The sequence below is a fragment of the Danio rerio genome, chromosome 22 (genome assembly GCF_052040795.2).
Source record: "Danio rerio strain M-AB ecotype USA chromosome 22, GRCz13ab, whole genome shotgun sequence".
Lineage (NCBI taxonomy): Eukaryota > Metazoa > Chordata > Actinopteri > Cypriniformes > Danionidae > Danio > Danio rerio.
In genome coordinates, this window is record NC_141042.1 from 25,705,065 (window position 1) to 25,723,292 (window position 18,228).

General features: G+C 35.9%; 1 protein-coding gene across 3 annotated transcripts in view; it reads left to right on the plus strand.

The window, feature by feature from the left end:
- wdr47b (WD repeat domain 47b) overlaps positions 1–18,228 on the plus strand; it is a 34,688-nt gene that overhangs the window by 14,336 nt on the left and 2,124 nt on the right. For 2 of the 3 annotated variants that reach the window (XM_087303086.1, NM_001201421.1), the window contains 8 exon segments: positions 2,347–2,452; positions 6,629–6,798; positions 9,970–10,197; positions 10,279–10,446; positions 10,549–10,718; positions 10,854–11,024; positions 11,902–12,033; positions 17,023–17,241. In XM_087303086.1, the coding sequence (XP_087159212.1) occupies positions 2,347–2,452; positions 6,629–6,798; positions 9,970–10,197; positions 10,279–10,446; positions 10,549–10,718; positions 10,854–11,024; positions 11,902–12,033; positions 17,023–17,241 (1,364 nt within the window). 3 annotated transcript variants of the gene reach the window in all.

Consider the following 18,228-nt stretch of genomic DNA (forward strand, 5'->3'; position numbering starts at 1 on the left):
TTAAGAAGAGACAATCTTAAATAATTTTAAATGTTCAATAATAATAAGCAAATTATGAAAATATGCATAAACTAATCTGAAAAAGAGAGGGTAAAAAGAATCTAATACCTACTTCTGTGACAGCACAACTTTCTCTTTCAATCTGAAAAACATCTTTACACTTTTGCTATGAAAACACTGATGCACCATGTGATCTCCGAAGCACTTGTCGGAGCAAGTAAAATCATCTGGTCTACGTGGTTTGGCTTATTTATAGTTTATTTTTGTATAGATATCTGCTGACAGTTAATCTGCATCATTGTTCTATTAGTGTAAGTAAATGTCTTTTTTCAGTATTCCGTACACAGATTGTGCCGCTGTTGTGCAGGTAAATCATCACATATTTGAGTCAATTTTCAACCGGCTCATGATAAATCATTATATCCCTACTTATTTGTCATGTCCTTTTAAACATGAATCACAAAAAGACATTTGGACCCCATTCACTTTTATTGCATAAACAAAAAAACATCAGCAGAAAATGTCTTTTTTTGTTTAATGTTTAAAAGGACATGAAATTTACTCACCTGCAAGTGGTTTCCAACTTTTGAGTTTCTTTCTTAAAATATTAAAAACATGCAACATTTAACTTCTATAGCAGGAAAAACAAAAACTATGGAAGTCAATAGTCAAAATATCTTCTTTTGTGGATAAAAAAATTTGTGGATGAACTATTCCTTTAAAAAAAATCTACGATTAAGGTCAGTTGTGTGTACAAAAAAATAACAAAACATATTTCTTTATTAGCGAAATGTACTTTTTTAATAGAAAAAAAAAATTGGTATAATTCAAAATGTCAACCCCGTTGACTTTTACTAATCAAAAAAGGAAGATTTTCTTACTAATATTAAATGTGGAGTACAAAAGAAGATATTGAGTTCAAAATTGGAGCACATTGACTTTCGTTTTATGAAAAAAGTATTCTTCTTTACTAAACAGTTTTCACAATACAGTTGTATAGAAATGCAAATTCAAAATTCAAATTAACCTTTTCTAAACCTTTTTTAAACAATGAAAATTACTGTTTTAAAAGTCAAAACCTATAGAATTTCATTGTCTTAATGAAAAAGCACTTTAAAATAACACTTTCTGTGGTGTACAAAAAATAGATTCAAAATTTAGACAGAACAATATATCTAAGTTTAAGTTTATAAAAGGTTTGCTTTAGAAAACATTATACAATGATTTTTTATTACCAAATTTGATGAAAAAAATATTCTTTGCAAACTTTGATGTCTTTCTGTGCAGTGTAACAAATGTCTTTGAGGGCTTTCTGTGTCTGTTTTTAAAACAATTGACAGTTAAAAAAATTCAAAACATTGACCCCATTCATTTTTTGTATAGGCAGAAACTCTTCTTCGAAATGTTGTCTTATGTTTCACAGTTGTAAGAGACTGATAAACATAAGCTCTGCTTCTCTAGTCAGAGGTGTTACTGTGAAGCAGTGAAATTCAGCATATGGTGATTAAGCTTAACACTTCTAATCCTGTTAGATACACAGAAATAAACCACGATGGGCTAGTCAAGTACAAAAACAACTTCATTTCCAGTAACTAATACCTTACAGATTTAACACTTTTTTTTTTTTGTTAAATTGTAGATTAAAAGTGGCATCAGAAATTGCTTATGTTGGTGTTGCAATTTTTCAAAAGATAGAGATAATAAAATAGATTTTGTAAATAAATGTACACTACGATTCAGAAGGTTTTAGGTTGCAAAAATTGTATCAAAATTTGCTGTAAAGACTTTTTTTTGTAGTGTTAAAAAAAGCTTGGATAGTCTTAATACTACTACTAGTACTACTACAACTACTACTACTACTAAAAATAATAATAATATGTATTATTATTATTACTTTTAATATTAATAACAACAACATGTATTATTATTATTATTATTATTATTAATAATAATAATAATAATACTTAAAAAAATTGTGATTAAAATATTTTTGAGCAACCACTTAGCTTATTACAATGATTTATAATCTAATTCTAATCTTGACGCTGTGTTACTGAGACTGCAGTAATAATACTGTAAATCCAGCTTTGCATCTCAGTAATTAGTTGCCAAAATCCCTTAGATTTTTTTTTTTTTTTTTGGTTTTTAGCTAAAATTGATGATAAAAATGATTGTTTTAAATGCTCAAATCCATGCAGTTACTTTTAGAAGTACATTTTCTGTTATTATTTAATACATAGTTAATTACCAGCTTATATATAAATACATTGAATATCTGTGCATCCATACTGTATAAAGGTGTTATTATGGCAATTATTTTTGTCTGCCATTTTCGTTTATCTCCAGAGCACAGGCTGAGACGATCAACAGCCCTGGTGGAACAAACTCGATACGTCCTTCACTCACTCCTGGCAAAGATGGAGGAGTCACAGCTACAGCTGACAAATCTGAGGTAACATAATTAGCTCCCATTTAGACCAGAAACATCAAGACCCTATTTACACCCATCAAAAGGGATAATTCACCAAAAGATTTACATTTCTTTCCTATTGACAAAAATTGAAAGTGATTTAATTGCATGATAATGAAATCAAGTTAACGTTCTGTGACATTAAAAGATATTTGTATAGCTAATGAGCTCGCTATTAAGAAAACCTCAGATTTGAACAAATATGATATGTTTCAATAATTGATGTACTGCACTGTACTGCACTGTACACTGTACTGCACTTATATGTAAAAAACAAATGAAACCAAAAACAAAAAAAAACATCAACATTTGAATTAAAATGTGCTTTTAATAGTAAAATGGTAGGTTACTGTTTATAAAAAGTAAAAAGAAAACTCCTGTACTTAAGTTAAAAGTATTAACATATAGTAGCCAACTCATCAACACCTGGAAATGTTGCCTGGACCTCATTAATATAGGCTATATATCATCATAAACATATATAAATAATTTTTAATGCATTTTGAAATATATGTAGCATGTACATATGTCATATTTGATTCCTTTGCGTACCACTAGAAGGAAGTATGTGTACCACTAGTACCACAGTTTGAGAACCACTGCCCTAGACGATCTTAATCCAGCATTTCCACGATTCAGCCAATCATTTTCAAGTTCAGGAGAGAAGCAAAGGCGGCTGCACAAGTCTTTTCATTGTTTCACATACATTGCTCAGCAACATGGACACCTCCAAATGATGTTGAAAGAGTCACACACTGTATTTATTAGATATAACCTTTTATATAATGTTGTATTCACGGCCGGAAAATCACACGTGGCATGAGCTGCTGACAATGAGCTGTTACCACAGAGATGATAGACGCGCGTGTCTACTTTAGTGAACAGAATCTGCATAGGCTGTAAATAAAAAGGTAATAAAGTTGGAAATAACATTCAGTTTGTGGCACAGAGCGGTCGTTTGGGAGCTGCGCGGGAATTAGGAACAGCACTTAGCAGTGAAAATGAAACCAAAAGCGTGCACATCATTTAAATATTCATGTTGCATTTAGAGTTATGATTGTGACAAGCATTTGATCTGTTTTTTTTTGTTTCATAGCAAACACAGAGTGTTGTGCATGAGAATGAAGATTTAACAGTGCCAGTATAACTACTGTAGTCTATATAATGTTAAATATATTGTAAGAGGGAATCTGATGATGACAAATGTCTGATTTTACCAGTAAATAAATGGTCTAATAATGTTGACAATGACAGATTGCAAGCATATGTCTCAAACATAATTCAACATCAGAATTATTATAGATGGAATATAATTATTTATAGAAACCAGTGGACCTACACATAATATTATTATTGTCGTTTTACCATATGTTTGAGAAAAAACAATAATAATACATCTACAGAATCGTGAGAAAATCGTGATCTTTATTTTCAGTAAAAAAATCTCGAATCTTATTTTAGCCAGAATCGTGCAGCTCTATTAGTCATATTCTCAGACAGCGTTTTTTATCTGGAGAGACTTAAGGGAGTAAATGTGAGTCCTTATGAAGCCTGGTTTATACTCAAAGCGTGACGTCTTTGCGGAGTTTGCGGATGTTTGCTTCGGGTGCGTGCGACATGATTTCGGCTGACAGTGCGCATGCCATTTTTTGAGACTCTTGCGAACAGTGCACGTGGTGCTGTGTTTGATTTGAGTTGAACACGAAACACTCTGAAGTGATTTTGTCTGAAACAGGTACGCCAGTACAGACATCTTTATGATCCATGATCTTAGAGCTAACCAGATGATCAGTAATTTCTGGCTAGAAATGTAAAGGAGGAAGTTTTTGTTAAAAGGTTTGGAAAAACCTGAAGGATACCTTTGTTAAAACTAAAAGAGGCCATGGAAAAAGTGAAGACCCGAGTACACAATTACAGAATATGTTTTTTCTCCAGTCACAGGTTTTACACTGATGTAGCACAATTTTAAATTCAAAACAATTTAATAGTTGCAAAACTAAAATTAAGGAATAATTTCTTTGATAACTGAAAAATGAATATTTGAACCTGTCCGTTTACAAGATGCTGATGCCTGTTTTTCAAGGCTTTATTGGTGATAATGGACAGGAATGTCCAAGGCAATTTGGTTGCAGCATACAAGCATGTCACACATAATACACAAAAGCACATTATACAATACAAATTCTACCCTAAATTTAAAAACTTTACAGCTGAGGGGATGAATGAAAGTTTAAACCGATTAGTTTTACTAATAGGAGTTCTGTATCGAATACGTATCTGTATATCTGTATCAAGTACCGAACAACTTTCGGAAGAGACGTTAAACCGAGGTCCTGACTCTCTGTGGTCGTTGAAAATCCCAGGATGTCCTTCTAAAAAGAGTAGGGGTTTAACCCCGGCATCCTGGCCAAATCTGCCCACTGGCCTCTGTCCATCATGGCCTCCTAACCATCCCCATATTCCAATTGGCTTCATCACTCTGTCTCCTCTCCACCAATCAGCTGGTGTGTGGTGTGCGGTCTGGCGCAAAATGGCTGCCGTCGCATCATCCAGGTGGATGCTGCACACTGGTGGTGGATGAGGAGATTCCCCCCATTGTGTAAAGCACTTTGAGTGCCCAGAAAAGTGCTATATAAATGTAAGGAATTATTATTATTATTATTATTGTTATTATTATTATTATTATTATTATTATCATTACCAGAAGGGAGAAGATAAAACTCGTGGTGTATAGGATGGGAATCATCTGACAGAATACTCTGAGCTTTACTCAAAACTTGTCTATGGTAAACATGAGCCATGGTCATCTGTTTTCTCCCTGTTCTTTTTCCTCCTAGGTTCACAACTTTCTCCAAATAACTATTATTTTTCACTTCTAAAGAATTGAACAAACAAAGCAAGGAAAAGGATAACAGTGACTGAATTAGGATTGGACCGATAGGCGATGCCATCGACCATCGCCGAAACACGATGCTGAGCCGGCATCGCCGATCCTCTGCACTGCTGCAGTCTCAAACCTGCTTGCGAAAAATACACACTTAGGGCGCGTTTATACTAATACGTCTTAGTGTTAAAATGGCATTTTAGCACGAAAATGATCCACATCCACACCCTTTTTTACCTAGCATTTCTGAACAGCCCTCCGTCCACTAAAAACGCACATCAAGTGACCATACACACACATAGACAAAGCCACACACAGACACACGCGGTCATGCGGTCCTCTGAGCCCTAAAGAGCAGTGCACGTCGGACAGTTTATTAAGGATGTACCGCAGGATCAAGTCTCACTAAAGTTGTTAAACATAATATTCAGACATCCCAAGTCTCCCGGAAGTTCCGGAAGTCTTTATGCATTTGCGGGACTCATAATGCCCGCAAACAAGTGATAATCACCCGGAAATCGCGCGTCTCCCTCCCGGTCCTCAAATAAGTCGCGCACCCTTCCTACCCCCGGAATCCCTTCTGGCTCTTCAGACACGTCGCGCGCACTCTGTCAAACACCCCCCGCTTTCCACATGATGACGATGTCATTGTCCATCGCAATGTTTCACATTAGCCATCGTACGATGCCAAATTGGTCGACATCGCCCAACCCTAGACTGAATGTATGAACTGTAAAACATGCACATGAGTGATTTATCTATACTAAAAGATCTTAATTTCTGTAAACAGTTTTAATCTTTTTTGCCCCTTTTTACACAAAATATCAATTACGTTGGACAATTATTGCCTTTTTAGCATAAGTATGGGACAGAAACTAGTTAGACAGTAATGTGTGAATTGTGGAGCGGCTAAATCTAAAAAAAACATCTGTAATATTTAGTAAGTGTACTTTATATATATATATATATATATATATATATATATACATTATACATATATATATATATATATATATATATATATATATATATATATATATATATATATATATATATACACACAAGTTATACTTTTTTAATACAGTTTTTGCCATGATATAGCCAGAGAAACTGATATGGCAATAAACTCAAAACAACTACTCCTCTCTCTGGTAGTTGCATATACTATGCAAAAGGTTGTTAAAATGACCTGTATTCAGGTTTACAGGGACCAAATGTTTGCATGTATTCATTAGTTAACTAGCCTTGTTTATTGTTGTGGTGTTATATTTTAGGAGCAGCTGCAGGAGTTCCAGCGTCAGCGGCTGCGGGTTCAGCAGCATCTGGAGCAGAAGCAGCAGCAGAGGCAGCTTTATCATCAGATGCTGCTGGAGGGAGGAGTTCATCCTCCAGATCAGCCCACAGACACAGCGCAGCACAACCTCACGCAGAAGTTCCTCAACAGGTCAGGCTGTTGTTGACTTTATCTCTGGCTTCTGAAGGTTAGTTATGATGAGGTTATACTGTAGGTTAATGGAACTAGCTTACTAGAGACAAGTTATATATAAGTTTATATATATATAAGTTATATATATATATAAGTTTCACAAACTAATTTCGAGAGGAGCATATGATATGATTGATTGCCGCTGGTCTTGCCTTTGTAATCATCAGAACGCCAATCGCATCATTCCAAACTCACTATAAATAGCCTGACCATCATTTACTCCCTCATCTTTGTTTTTTGAATAATCTCCCCATTCACTCCATCTATTCCCCCATTTCGAGAACTACCTGATCTTGTACCCTGTAAACCTGCTATTATTATTAAGCAATATCTAAGTGTGAACACTTGAAATGTATTTTGGCATGCCATTATTTTCAAGAAGTGATCTGTATGGACTATTTCAATGTGGTTGTGTCGTTGAACAATTCCTGCTTGTTATTAAAATAATTAATTGCTGTAACAAAGCAATTCAATCAACTTCATGTTAAAACACCTGCCAAAGCATTATTTATACATATGTGGCTGTTTTTGTTTCTCGGAAGCTATAGAAATCAAAATGTAAAACGGAAAACACGATGGGACTTGGGACCATTGTTTTTGTTTAGATCCTTCAAAATGGTTTATAACAAATGTGTCAAACTCAGATCCTGGAGGGCCGCAGCTCTGCAGTTTAGTTCCAACCCTAATTAAACACACCTAATCAAGCTAATTGAGTCCTTCAGGCTTTTATGAGAACTACAGGTAAGTGTATCAAAGCAGGGTTGGAACAAAAAAATAGGAAAGGGTTATTTGACACATCAGACTGATTGGGAATTTCACAAGAAAAACAATTGTGTGCTTGGTTTTAACGTTTGCAAGATGTTTTATCAGTGCAAGTTTTTCCAGCAAGATGGTGCACCACCACATTATGGGTGTCAGGTCCGCGCATTCCTAGATGAACAGTTTCCTGAAAAGTGGATTGGACGTTGTGGGCCAGTAGAATGGCCCCCAAGGTCTCCTGATCTGACCCCCTTAGACTTTTATCTTTGGGGTCATCTGAATCCAATTGTCTGTGGTATGAAGATACAAGATGTGCACCTGAAACTACGGATACTGGAAGACTGTGCTAGCATTTTTCCTGCGGTGTTGCTATCAGTGTGTAAAGAGTGGGAGAAGAGGGTTGCATTGACAATCCAACACAATGGGCAGCACATTGAACACATTTTATAAATGGTCAGAAACTTGTAAATACTCATGAAAGAATAAAGTTACGTTGAAACCAGGCACACCATTGTTTTTCTTGTGAAATTCCCTATAGGTTTGTTGTCAAATGACCCCCTTCCCCTTGAAAAAAAAAAAAAAAAAATTGGACTTCAAAATGGCCACCTTGGTCACCACCCATCTTAAAAATTTTCATATATCAATCACATATACTAATGTATCTTCAACTATTCCCATTTTATTAAGGTGTATCCATATAAATGGCCCACCCTATAAATATATTTATTGTTTATGTACTTGTGTAAATGTGTGTAAATTTATATTTACTCAGTTTTGAAATAATTTTCATTATAATTATTGGCTAATATGAAAATGTTCATGTAATTTATTTACAATACAGTTTGTAAAATAATATTTTCTGTCGTTTAGTATATATATATTAAATGAGATACATACTTTGTTTACCAAATATTACCAAATAAAGTGGATCTAATTGAATTTGCATTGTAAACATTAAATACAAGTTGAAGAGGTATTACTTTTTTAGTTCATCTATTAAGGTTTTAGTTATTATACTCCCCAAATCATTCTACATAAATCCACAGATCTTTAATAAAATTCTGTGCAGAAATAGCAAAAAATGTCAGCAGATTTTTTCTGGACCTAGTAATGGGTAAAACAAAGACCATGCGGGTCAGATAGTTAATTAATTCACCACTGCCTACGACCATGCCATCGTCCACAACAACACATTTTTATACATTTTTTTGATTCTCATGATTTTTCAGTTTTTTAATTTTTATTTTAGATTTTTCTGTAACATAAATTTGGATACAAATTTTTGTATCGTTAATGTAAGGTACTATGTTAGATTAGCTTTAGCAATGACTAATCTATATTATTATTAATATTGTAAAGCTTCCTATAGAAAAAAATAATTTAAACTAGAGATTTGTAATTTGTGTAATATATATTTGTTATATATACATAGACTAAATATGTAAATTTTGGTATTTTAATTCAAATAATAAAATAATGATATTTATTGTTACATGCTATAAACATTTGTTTATTTGTTGCTTTTGTAACCTATTAATCAGATTTTTTGCCAAATTTATGATTTACCAGAAATAAATGTATATTTTTATGTTCATTGCTTTTAATGATTAATTTATTTTTGATGTAATAATTCATATATTATATTATATTATATTATATTATATTATATTATATTATATTATATTATATTATATTATATTATATTATATTATATTATATCACTACTGCACACCATCAATATGTAGCATGCACTGCACTTTAACCAATCCATACTTAAAACAATACTGTCTACAGCTATGGCTACACCTATTCATTGTACACATCACTGTCAACACTGCCAATTTTACATTGTCCTTTATTTTGGGAGTATGCTGTTGTATTTTGCACTGTCTGTATTTGCATTGTCGTTGTATTTTGCACTGTCTGTATTTTGCATTGTCGTTGTATTTGCATTGTCTGTATTTTGCACTGTCTGGAGCCAGCATCTAAGCTTTTCACTCATCATAGCACACGTGCCGCTGATGATGTGACAATAAAAGTGATTTGATTTGATTTATAATAGAAAAAATGGCTGCTTGTGTAAGTGTTTTTATGTTTTTATTATATTGTTTTTCTTTTTTCTTTTTTTTAATTATTTTTCAATTTTCGAAAGTTCTTAGTACGCCAGTTTTTTCCACATCCAAGTTTTCCAGTTGTCAATCTTAGCCAATCATATTTGTTTATTTTGGGTGAACTTTGAATTTTCATGACCAGCGCAGAGCCATGGGGGTCGAGAGAGGCAGGTCGTCCTCTCCCAGATGTCATATATCTTCCACTACACTGTTCTCCAGATATCCAAAGGCCTCAGTGTTTTCTCTATCATTCGTGTAGGTCCATTCAGAAACTGGAGGAGCTGAATGTGGGAATGGAGGATTTGGGTGAAGACGTTCAGGCTTTGGCTCAGCAGTGTAACGGCACGTCAGCGAGTGAAAGCAGTAAACAGACCCCAGAGACCGGCCCGGGACGAATAAAGACAGCGGTGATCAGCAGCACCCCTCATAAAGGAGGAGTACGAGGGATTCCATCTCTGGATGAGTCCCCAGTGCTGGTCAACCAGAGGTTTCCAAACATTTTGACACTTCTTTTTTTTTTTAAATGAACGCAGTTTGAGGCCTTAATCTAAATGATATTTTATGACAGTGTGTTCCAGGATGAGAAGCCCAAATCCCCTTTCATAGCAGTGCAGACTCTGGAGGACACGCAGGCGGTGCGTGCTGTCGCCTTCCACCCATCTGGGATGCTCTATGCTATTGGCTCCAACTCCAAAACACTGCGCGTCTGTACTTACCCACAGTCCCTCAAAACCAGGTTGGTTCTCAGTAAGGATGAGCATTTAAATTTGACTTTTAACTAAAGAAGATAACAAGACACAAAAATGTTGTTCTGCCTCTGTATGTTCATCCTATATAGCCCACAAGCTCCAGTAAAACAGCCTGACATCTGCTTCAAGCGTATTAAACACCATAAGGGCTCTATATATTGTGTGGCCTGGAGCCCCTGTGGGCAGCTGCTTGCCACAGGCTCCAATGACAAGTATGTCAAAGTTCTTCCTTTCAACGCTGACACCTGCAATGCCACAGGTAATTTGTGTTTGTGTGTGTGTGTGTGTGTGTTAATCTAATCTTATTTGAAATATATCCTTTAATCTGTTTATTTATGGTTGTTGAAGGGTTAATGTGGTTGTGTGTGCATGTGTGTGTTTGTTTGGATTGCAGGACCAGATCTAGAGTTCAGTATGCATGACGGCACCATCAGAGACCTGGCGTTCATGGAGGGTCCCGAGAGCGGAGGTGCCATCCTGATCAGCGCTGGAGCTGGAGATTGCAACATCTACACTACGGACTGCCAGAGAGGACAGGGACTGCATGCGCTGAGTGGACACACAGGTGAACTCATGCATACTGACCTTTTGTGTATTTGACTTGGCAGTTGATACACAGAGGCACTGCTGTATGTAAAAAAATTATACAAAGCGTAGCATTTGTAAGGCACCCTTCATAAGTCTCTCATTTAATTTAATATTTGCTATAGGATGCTTTACAATATTTTTTAGTGCATATACATTAGATTATTCAGTATTGAAGCCAAATCTGGAGCTTATCTAACAAAAATAGCGATGAAAGTCCAATAACTAGAAGACTGATTTTACATGTTAGGGAAAATTATTAAATTAATTTGAAAAAGAGCAAAAATCAAGAAAAACAAAATATTATTACATATAATTCTGTTGACTAATCAGAGAAGAGAACAGCCATCTGACCAATCAGAGCAGTCATCTGTCCAATCAGTGAAGAGTAAAGTCATCTGACCGAGTAGAGTCATTTGACCAGTCAGAGAATAGTAGAGCCATCTGATCTATCATAGAAGACATCTGACCAATCAGAGCAGTCCCCTGGCCAATGAGAGAAAAGAAAAGTCAACTAGACAATCAGAGAAGAGAAGAGTCACCTGACCAATCAGTAAAGAGTAGAATCATTTGACCAATCAGTGAAGAGTAGATTCATCTGACCAATCAGAGCAGAGTAAAGTCATGACCAGACAGAGCAGAGCAGTCATCTGACCAATCAGTGAACAGTTTAGCCATCTGACCAATCAGAGAAGAGTCATCTGACCAATCAGAGAAGAGTAGTTTTTTTTTTCTAAAGGCAGAGTTTCTAGAGACCTAATTTTTTGGAAAAGCAGAAATGTCAGAGGGCAATAATGTACCTTGAAGATAGAATGTTATTATCAGGATGTCATATTGTGCTTTGTAAACTGTTTTAGGGCACATTTTGTCTCTGTACACGTGGGGCGGGTGGATGATTGCATCTGGCTCTCAGGATAAGACGGTGAGATTCTGGGATCTGCGTGTGCCCAGCTGTGTGAAGGTGGTTGGGACGACTTTGCATGGGACAGGTGAGTGTGTTTTTGTTCAGTTCCTTTACAAGCGTTGTTAGAACATCTTCCTTGAAGACAAATGTTTTATCATTAACTTTCCTACAGTTTGTGTTCTATGGGAGAAACTCCACTGAAAATGATTCAAACCAAACTCAGTCATTTGCATATGAATCATTAAGAGCTCTGTTTAATCAATTCAACCACATAATTTAAAAGAACTGATAAAACTAAAAGAGCAGTATTTAGGGATGTAACGGTATTGTAAATACCGTCATACCGCAATATTAATTTTTTTTGATATTACCGAAGTCGCATGACTCGGTAAAACTATAGGTCTTCTGAGAAAATTTGCTCAGGCGAATGAAGCGAACGGGAGGTAGCGAAAACTACAATTCCCATCAGCCCATGCTTGACCATCATCCCTTGCGGTCTGTTGTCGCTACAGATCCAGTAATGCAGAAATGGAGTGTGCTGCTAGAAGCGGGGATGAAAAAGAGCTGGAAAACTCTAAAGCGGGTGTTGTCGCCGCGCGCGTACTGATTAGGGGGGTTGTCGCGCGAGTTCTTATCAGCTGTGTTGTCGCGCGAGTCCTTATCAGCTGTGTTGTCGCGCGAGTCCTTATCAGCTGTGTTGTCGCGCGAGTCCTTATCAGCTGTGTTGTCGCGCGAGTCCTTATCAGCTGTGTTGTCGCGCGAGTCCTTATCAGCTGTGTTGTCGCGCGAGTTCTTAGGCTCGTTTGACTTGGCCAAAATCTGCGCAGAATCGATCACCGGTGATCACCGCAAGATGCATGCCGGTTAGAAATGTGTCCGCCTTGCCTTCGCCTCGCTTTGATGTCACGCTGACGTGCGCCAAAAAACTCTCGCGATCGCGAGGCGGGTACCTCAGATAGAGCAGTCGGCCGCAGTTGCTCTCAAAAGACTGCGTTACCAAAAGCATGATGGGAAACTACTGGCTGACGACACAGCTTAATGTTGATTGGATGAGACTGACACATTACACTTTATTATCTTGTTTTACTAAGGTTTATACCTGGATTTGTTGAATACCTTTTTTGTATTTTCGATGATAATAAAAAGAAAGTCATAAAGAGCATTACATATGGTTATTTATTTAGATTTACACGCAAACCAGGACCGGCGCTACGGGGGGCAAAGGGTGGCATTGCCCACTCAGAAAGAGTTTGTGCCCCACCAGTTTTCATAAGGGATTGTTCACTCAAACTGAAAATTCTTTCTGTCATTAATTATTAACACCCCCGTCGTTCCAACCTTAAGAACACACATTTAAATATTTTAAAATATATGACATAGCAATTGAATTATGAAAATTGTGAAATTAAAGCTAGTTCTATAGTTCAGAGATACGGTACCCGCGTCAGGTCTGGTGCGCCCGTAAATAGCCTTTAAAACATGCACATGGCGATGGAGGCGCACTCAACTCACAAGGGAGAAAATGGGTGACATGATAGGAGCAGCTTAATTCATTACATGTTTTGGTTAACTAATTATTTAAACACAACTCTCTTGAGCTCTAAAAGGAAAAAACAGAAATTTGCTGTTAAATTAATTTTAGCAGAGACGCAACTGCCAGTCATTAATTAGTTATTTGGGAAGATGTAGCCTAATAAAAATGTTTTAATAAAAATAAATAGTTTACTGCACAGTCCTACAGTAGGCTACACTATAAATAATATTTTAATTTATTTATTAATATTATTATTAATATTATTACAATTAAGCTAAAATTGACAAAACGCAGAACCCTTTAAATGTTTGCTTTCATTTTGCTAAAAAGCGCAATTTTACAGTTGTGTAGAGAAACATCCCATTATGCAACAGCAGTCAAGGTATAACACATAATAAATGCCTTTTGGGTTTAAAGATGATCGCCCTGCGAAGTCAAGTTTGCAGTGTTATAAATGGAATAGGTAGCTATAGTGCTTAAGTGGATTTACCGCGGATCAACCGAGAAACCTCGTGCGCTGCAGGTAGGCAGAATGATAATCTTTTAAAAATATTTAATTTAGGCTATACTGCTATTTGCTCATCCAAAATTAAACAACATAAAATATAGTGTAATCTATTTTAAGAGCTAAAATACAACATATCGAGTTTGTTTTGACTTGTAACTCATGGCCCTAAAATGAAAATAACCTGAAAACAAGCTATTAAAAAAGGCTCAATAAATAAAATAATTAATAAATAAAATGACGGGTAGGCCTAACCTAATGGTTTATGATGGTTTACAATATATCACGAAAAAAGCACACTTATGATAGCCTAAGATAAATCTTTGTTTTTACATTTAAAATGATTAAAAAAAGTTATATAGCATATTGAGTTGCGTGTCATCCGTGCCAAAATTTAACCAATTTCCACGGTAATAACTGTGAATTTTGGCGTCTTTTTTAGGTATTTTTCTGGCTACACTAATGCCTTAAAATGTAGGCTAACTAAGTAATTGTTTTAAATGACATTAAATTGTAACATTTAGCTTTTCCCTAACAATGATGTTGGTTGGATAATATATAGGCTACGTGAAGCGGGATGACTCGGTTAAGCTGATTTCACTATATTTATTTACCGGTTACGAATAGTCTGATCGTGGGTCAGCTTGCATGTGTGGGCATAATTTGACATCTTTACCTAAAACTTTAAACATTCATAGGCCTGTTATTTGAAATAAAACGGAAATAAGGAGAATAACATATGATTTAAAGGCACTCGTTTGGCACTGAAGCCATGATCCGTCTGCATTAATAAGCGGTATGCATTACCATCGTTAATAAAATTCGTAATAGCGAAACTGCATATTGTTATTACTATTAAAACGTAGCCTATATTACTGCCTTAGGTCAGTAACTTAGGCAGTAATGCAAAGTAATAATACATGTGAATAAATAGCCTAAATGAAAGAAACAAGAGACCAAAATCAGTCACCAGGCCCCCCTATGGATTTAAAGTGCCCCCTCAGTTTTGACTTCCTGGCGCCGGGCCTGACGCAAACAAAAACAAAACACATCTTTGTAAAACATAACGTGACCTATCCAATATAACTAAATGTTATTAATAAATCATTAGGATGTGCATGTGCTGTATTTTATTTCTCTCTGTTTTAAGTCCTGTTTGTTGTCATTTTCACTTTTTGTATGTTTGTGTGAATTTTGTATTGTAATTTTTATGCAGCATTATTCCATTAAAGTCAATCCAATATATACATATATTCAGACATACAAAGGTAATCAGACTGTTTTGTCATTATGCCTCATCTTTGTGTGGTTTCATATGAGAAGTGAAAAGGGTGTAGTAAACAAGACACACACACATAGGCCTATATATGTATATGTATATGTATGTGGAGTCAAAAGTCATGTTTAATAGACCAAGAACATTTCCACAGTTTTTTCTACAGTCTAATAGTTTTTATTCTGGAGAAAGTCTTGGGCTATTTATTTTAGTCTGGCTGTAGTAAAAGCAGTTTATATAGACCTAATAAGCATGTCAATATAATTAACCCCCTAAGAATTTATTTGTCAAACAAACATTTGTCATGACTTGTCACTCAAAAGCATCTTGCTATGGCTACTTCATTTATAATGTAGCCAAATTAGGTTTCTTGAAAGCTTTCTTGCTGTATAAGCTGTTTATTTTGTTATTCTTTTAACGTTTGTTGAATATACAGAATTATATTTTTAATACACCCTTTTAGTTAATGAGCTGTTCATCTTCTGTAATTCTGACCATCTCTGTAAAAACAGTGATATTTCTATTGCATCCACTCCCACATAAAAAAAAATACTATAGTAATGTATACTGTAGAGCTTTTGAACCATGTTATAAAATAGCCTATTTAAATTTTATAGTTCTGGTATCACAACAACTATAAACATAACCCAATACTGAAAAAACATGTTCAAAAATGCTATAATATTTACTATAAATCACCATAGTATTTTTTCATGAGGTCATTCGTCTGCGATAAAAAACGCGAACGAGACGCGTTTCCAGGTGGCTAAACAGCGAGATTCGGCAAGTGTCCGACTTCTGATGTAATTTTTGAGCCCTCCTCTTACTGCGCACGCCTGCTCTCGTTTACAATGCAGTCAAGGCGAGGCGCACCTCAAATGAGCCTCTTATCAGCTGTGTTGTCGCGCGAGTTCTTATCAGCTGTGTTGTCGCGCGAGTTCTTATCAGCTGTGTTGTCGCGCGCGTACTGAATAGCGGTGTTGTCAGCACACTGTTCAGATTGATGCAGACATGAGACCTCTATCTTACTCATGGTTTGCCCTCTCAAGTGGGGGAAAGACAATGCACAACGTTACCCACTGCTGTCAACCTGGGCCAAGTCATATCTCTCTTGTCCCAGAAACCTCAGTCCCAAATGAGAGGGTTTTTTTTCTGTTGCAGGGGACATTGTAAATGCACAGAGATACCAGCTTTTACCAGATTATATTTATATGATAATTTTCCTTTAAACCCATCTCTATCTAAGTGAGTGAGTGATTAAATGTTGAATGTGATGAGTTTTCAACAATACTAAATTGAAACTTTATTTTTTTTACATGGTTTAATATTTTTTTGTTATTAAAATTGAAGTTCCTGTTTCAAAGCTTACAGATAGATGGCTAATTTGTATGTCATTGACACTTTTGGCACTTTTTTGGAGTATTTTCATAAGTTTTGTTTTTTCCTATAAATGATTCAATAAATACCGTACCGTGACATTCATACCGAGGTATTACCGAACCGTGAAATTCTGATACCGTTACATCCCTAGCAGTATTATAAAGTCAGTTTCTTTGAATTGGGTTTGGAATTCAGAATTCTGTTTAATAATAATAAATATTAAAATAGTAATTAACACTATTAATAATAATATTAAACATTTAATATTATATAAATACAATATTATAATTTAAAACCAGTGGAAACAACCAAAACAGTCAAATAATTATGTGTTAAGTAAAAATAAAATTAAAAATTATTTAATGCTGTGTGTTTTCAGGCAGTGCGGTGGCATCAGTGGCCGTAGACCCGAGCGGACGGCTCATGGCCACCGGACTGGAGGACTGTCGCTGTATGCTGTATGACATCAGAGGAGGCCGAAGTGTCCAGGTGTATCGTCCTCACAGCAGTGATGTCCGATCGGTTCGCTTCTCTCCTGGAGCTCATTATCTGCTCACCGGTTCCTACGACAGCAGAGTCATGATCTCTGACCTGCAGGGTAAATCAACATGCAACTTTAATAACTATCAATACTGAAATATATCAAACGACACTATCATTTACAGCACTGGGCCGTTTAAAACAGTTATGTTATAGTGTTACATAGAGTTGTTGTAAAAAACGAGAAATTGATTCTGCGTCAATTCTGCATTTATTATTATTATTTATTTCTTTTTATAATTTTTTATTTATTTATCGCTATTCTCAATAATGAATCTGAGATTTGGTTTCAACAGCAGGTTGTGCTCTATGCTCTACAAACAGCTATGTACTGCTTGCATCCAATTCCTTAAAAATACCACTTAAACCTAAAATAATCATTAATAATTTTGAAAAGTTCACAGTGAGCTGTTTACATAATCTTGTGACCTAGTCAATTTGCATGACTCAGCAGATCTTGCAAGTGCACTTTTTCGTAAATATTTGAGTGTAGGCTATGGTTAAAAGCTTGCCTAGAATACTGTCTGTTTTTAAAAAACTGGTCTAAATCATCAGGGCCCTGCTGTTAAAACTAGCTTAGAACACCAATCTGCTGTTTAAAAACTAGCCTAGATTGCCATCTGCTGTCAGCCTAGAGCACTGTTACACCCCATTCACACAGGGCGTCAACTTCAATGCTTCCCATTTACTTTGAATAGGTGATTTCAGGCGTTGCAGAACTGCTTTGTGGATATGTCAGCGAGGCTTCAGTGGCATTGCTCGCTGCAGAAGTTGGGACTTGCTCAACTTTTCAAGCGCTGACAGAAGCGATCAGTGATCAGATCGCTGTATGCAAATACACCAGCTCAGACAGTGGCCTATTGCTGACTAATTTCATTGGCTAACGCTGCTATGACAATTGCGTCAGACTCAACTTCAGACACGCCCTCTGTCAAGCGTTGACACTGAAGCCCCTTGTGAATGGGGCGTTAAAACTAGCCTAGAGTGCTGTCAGCTGTTAAGATTTAGCTTAGAGCATGTCTGATATGTTAAAACTAGCCTAGAC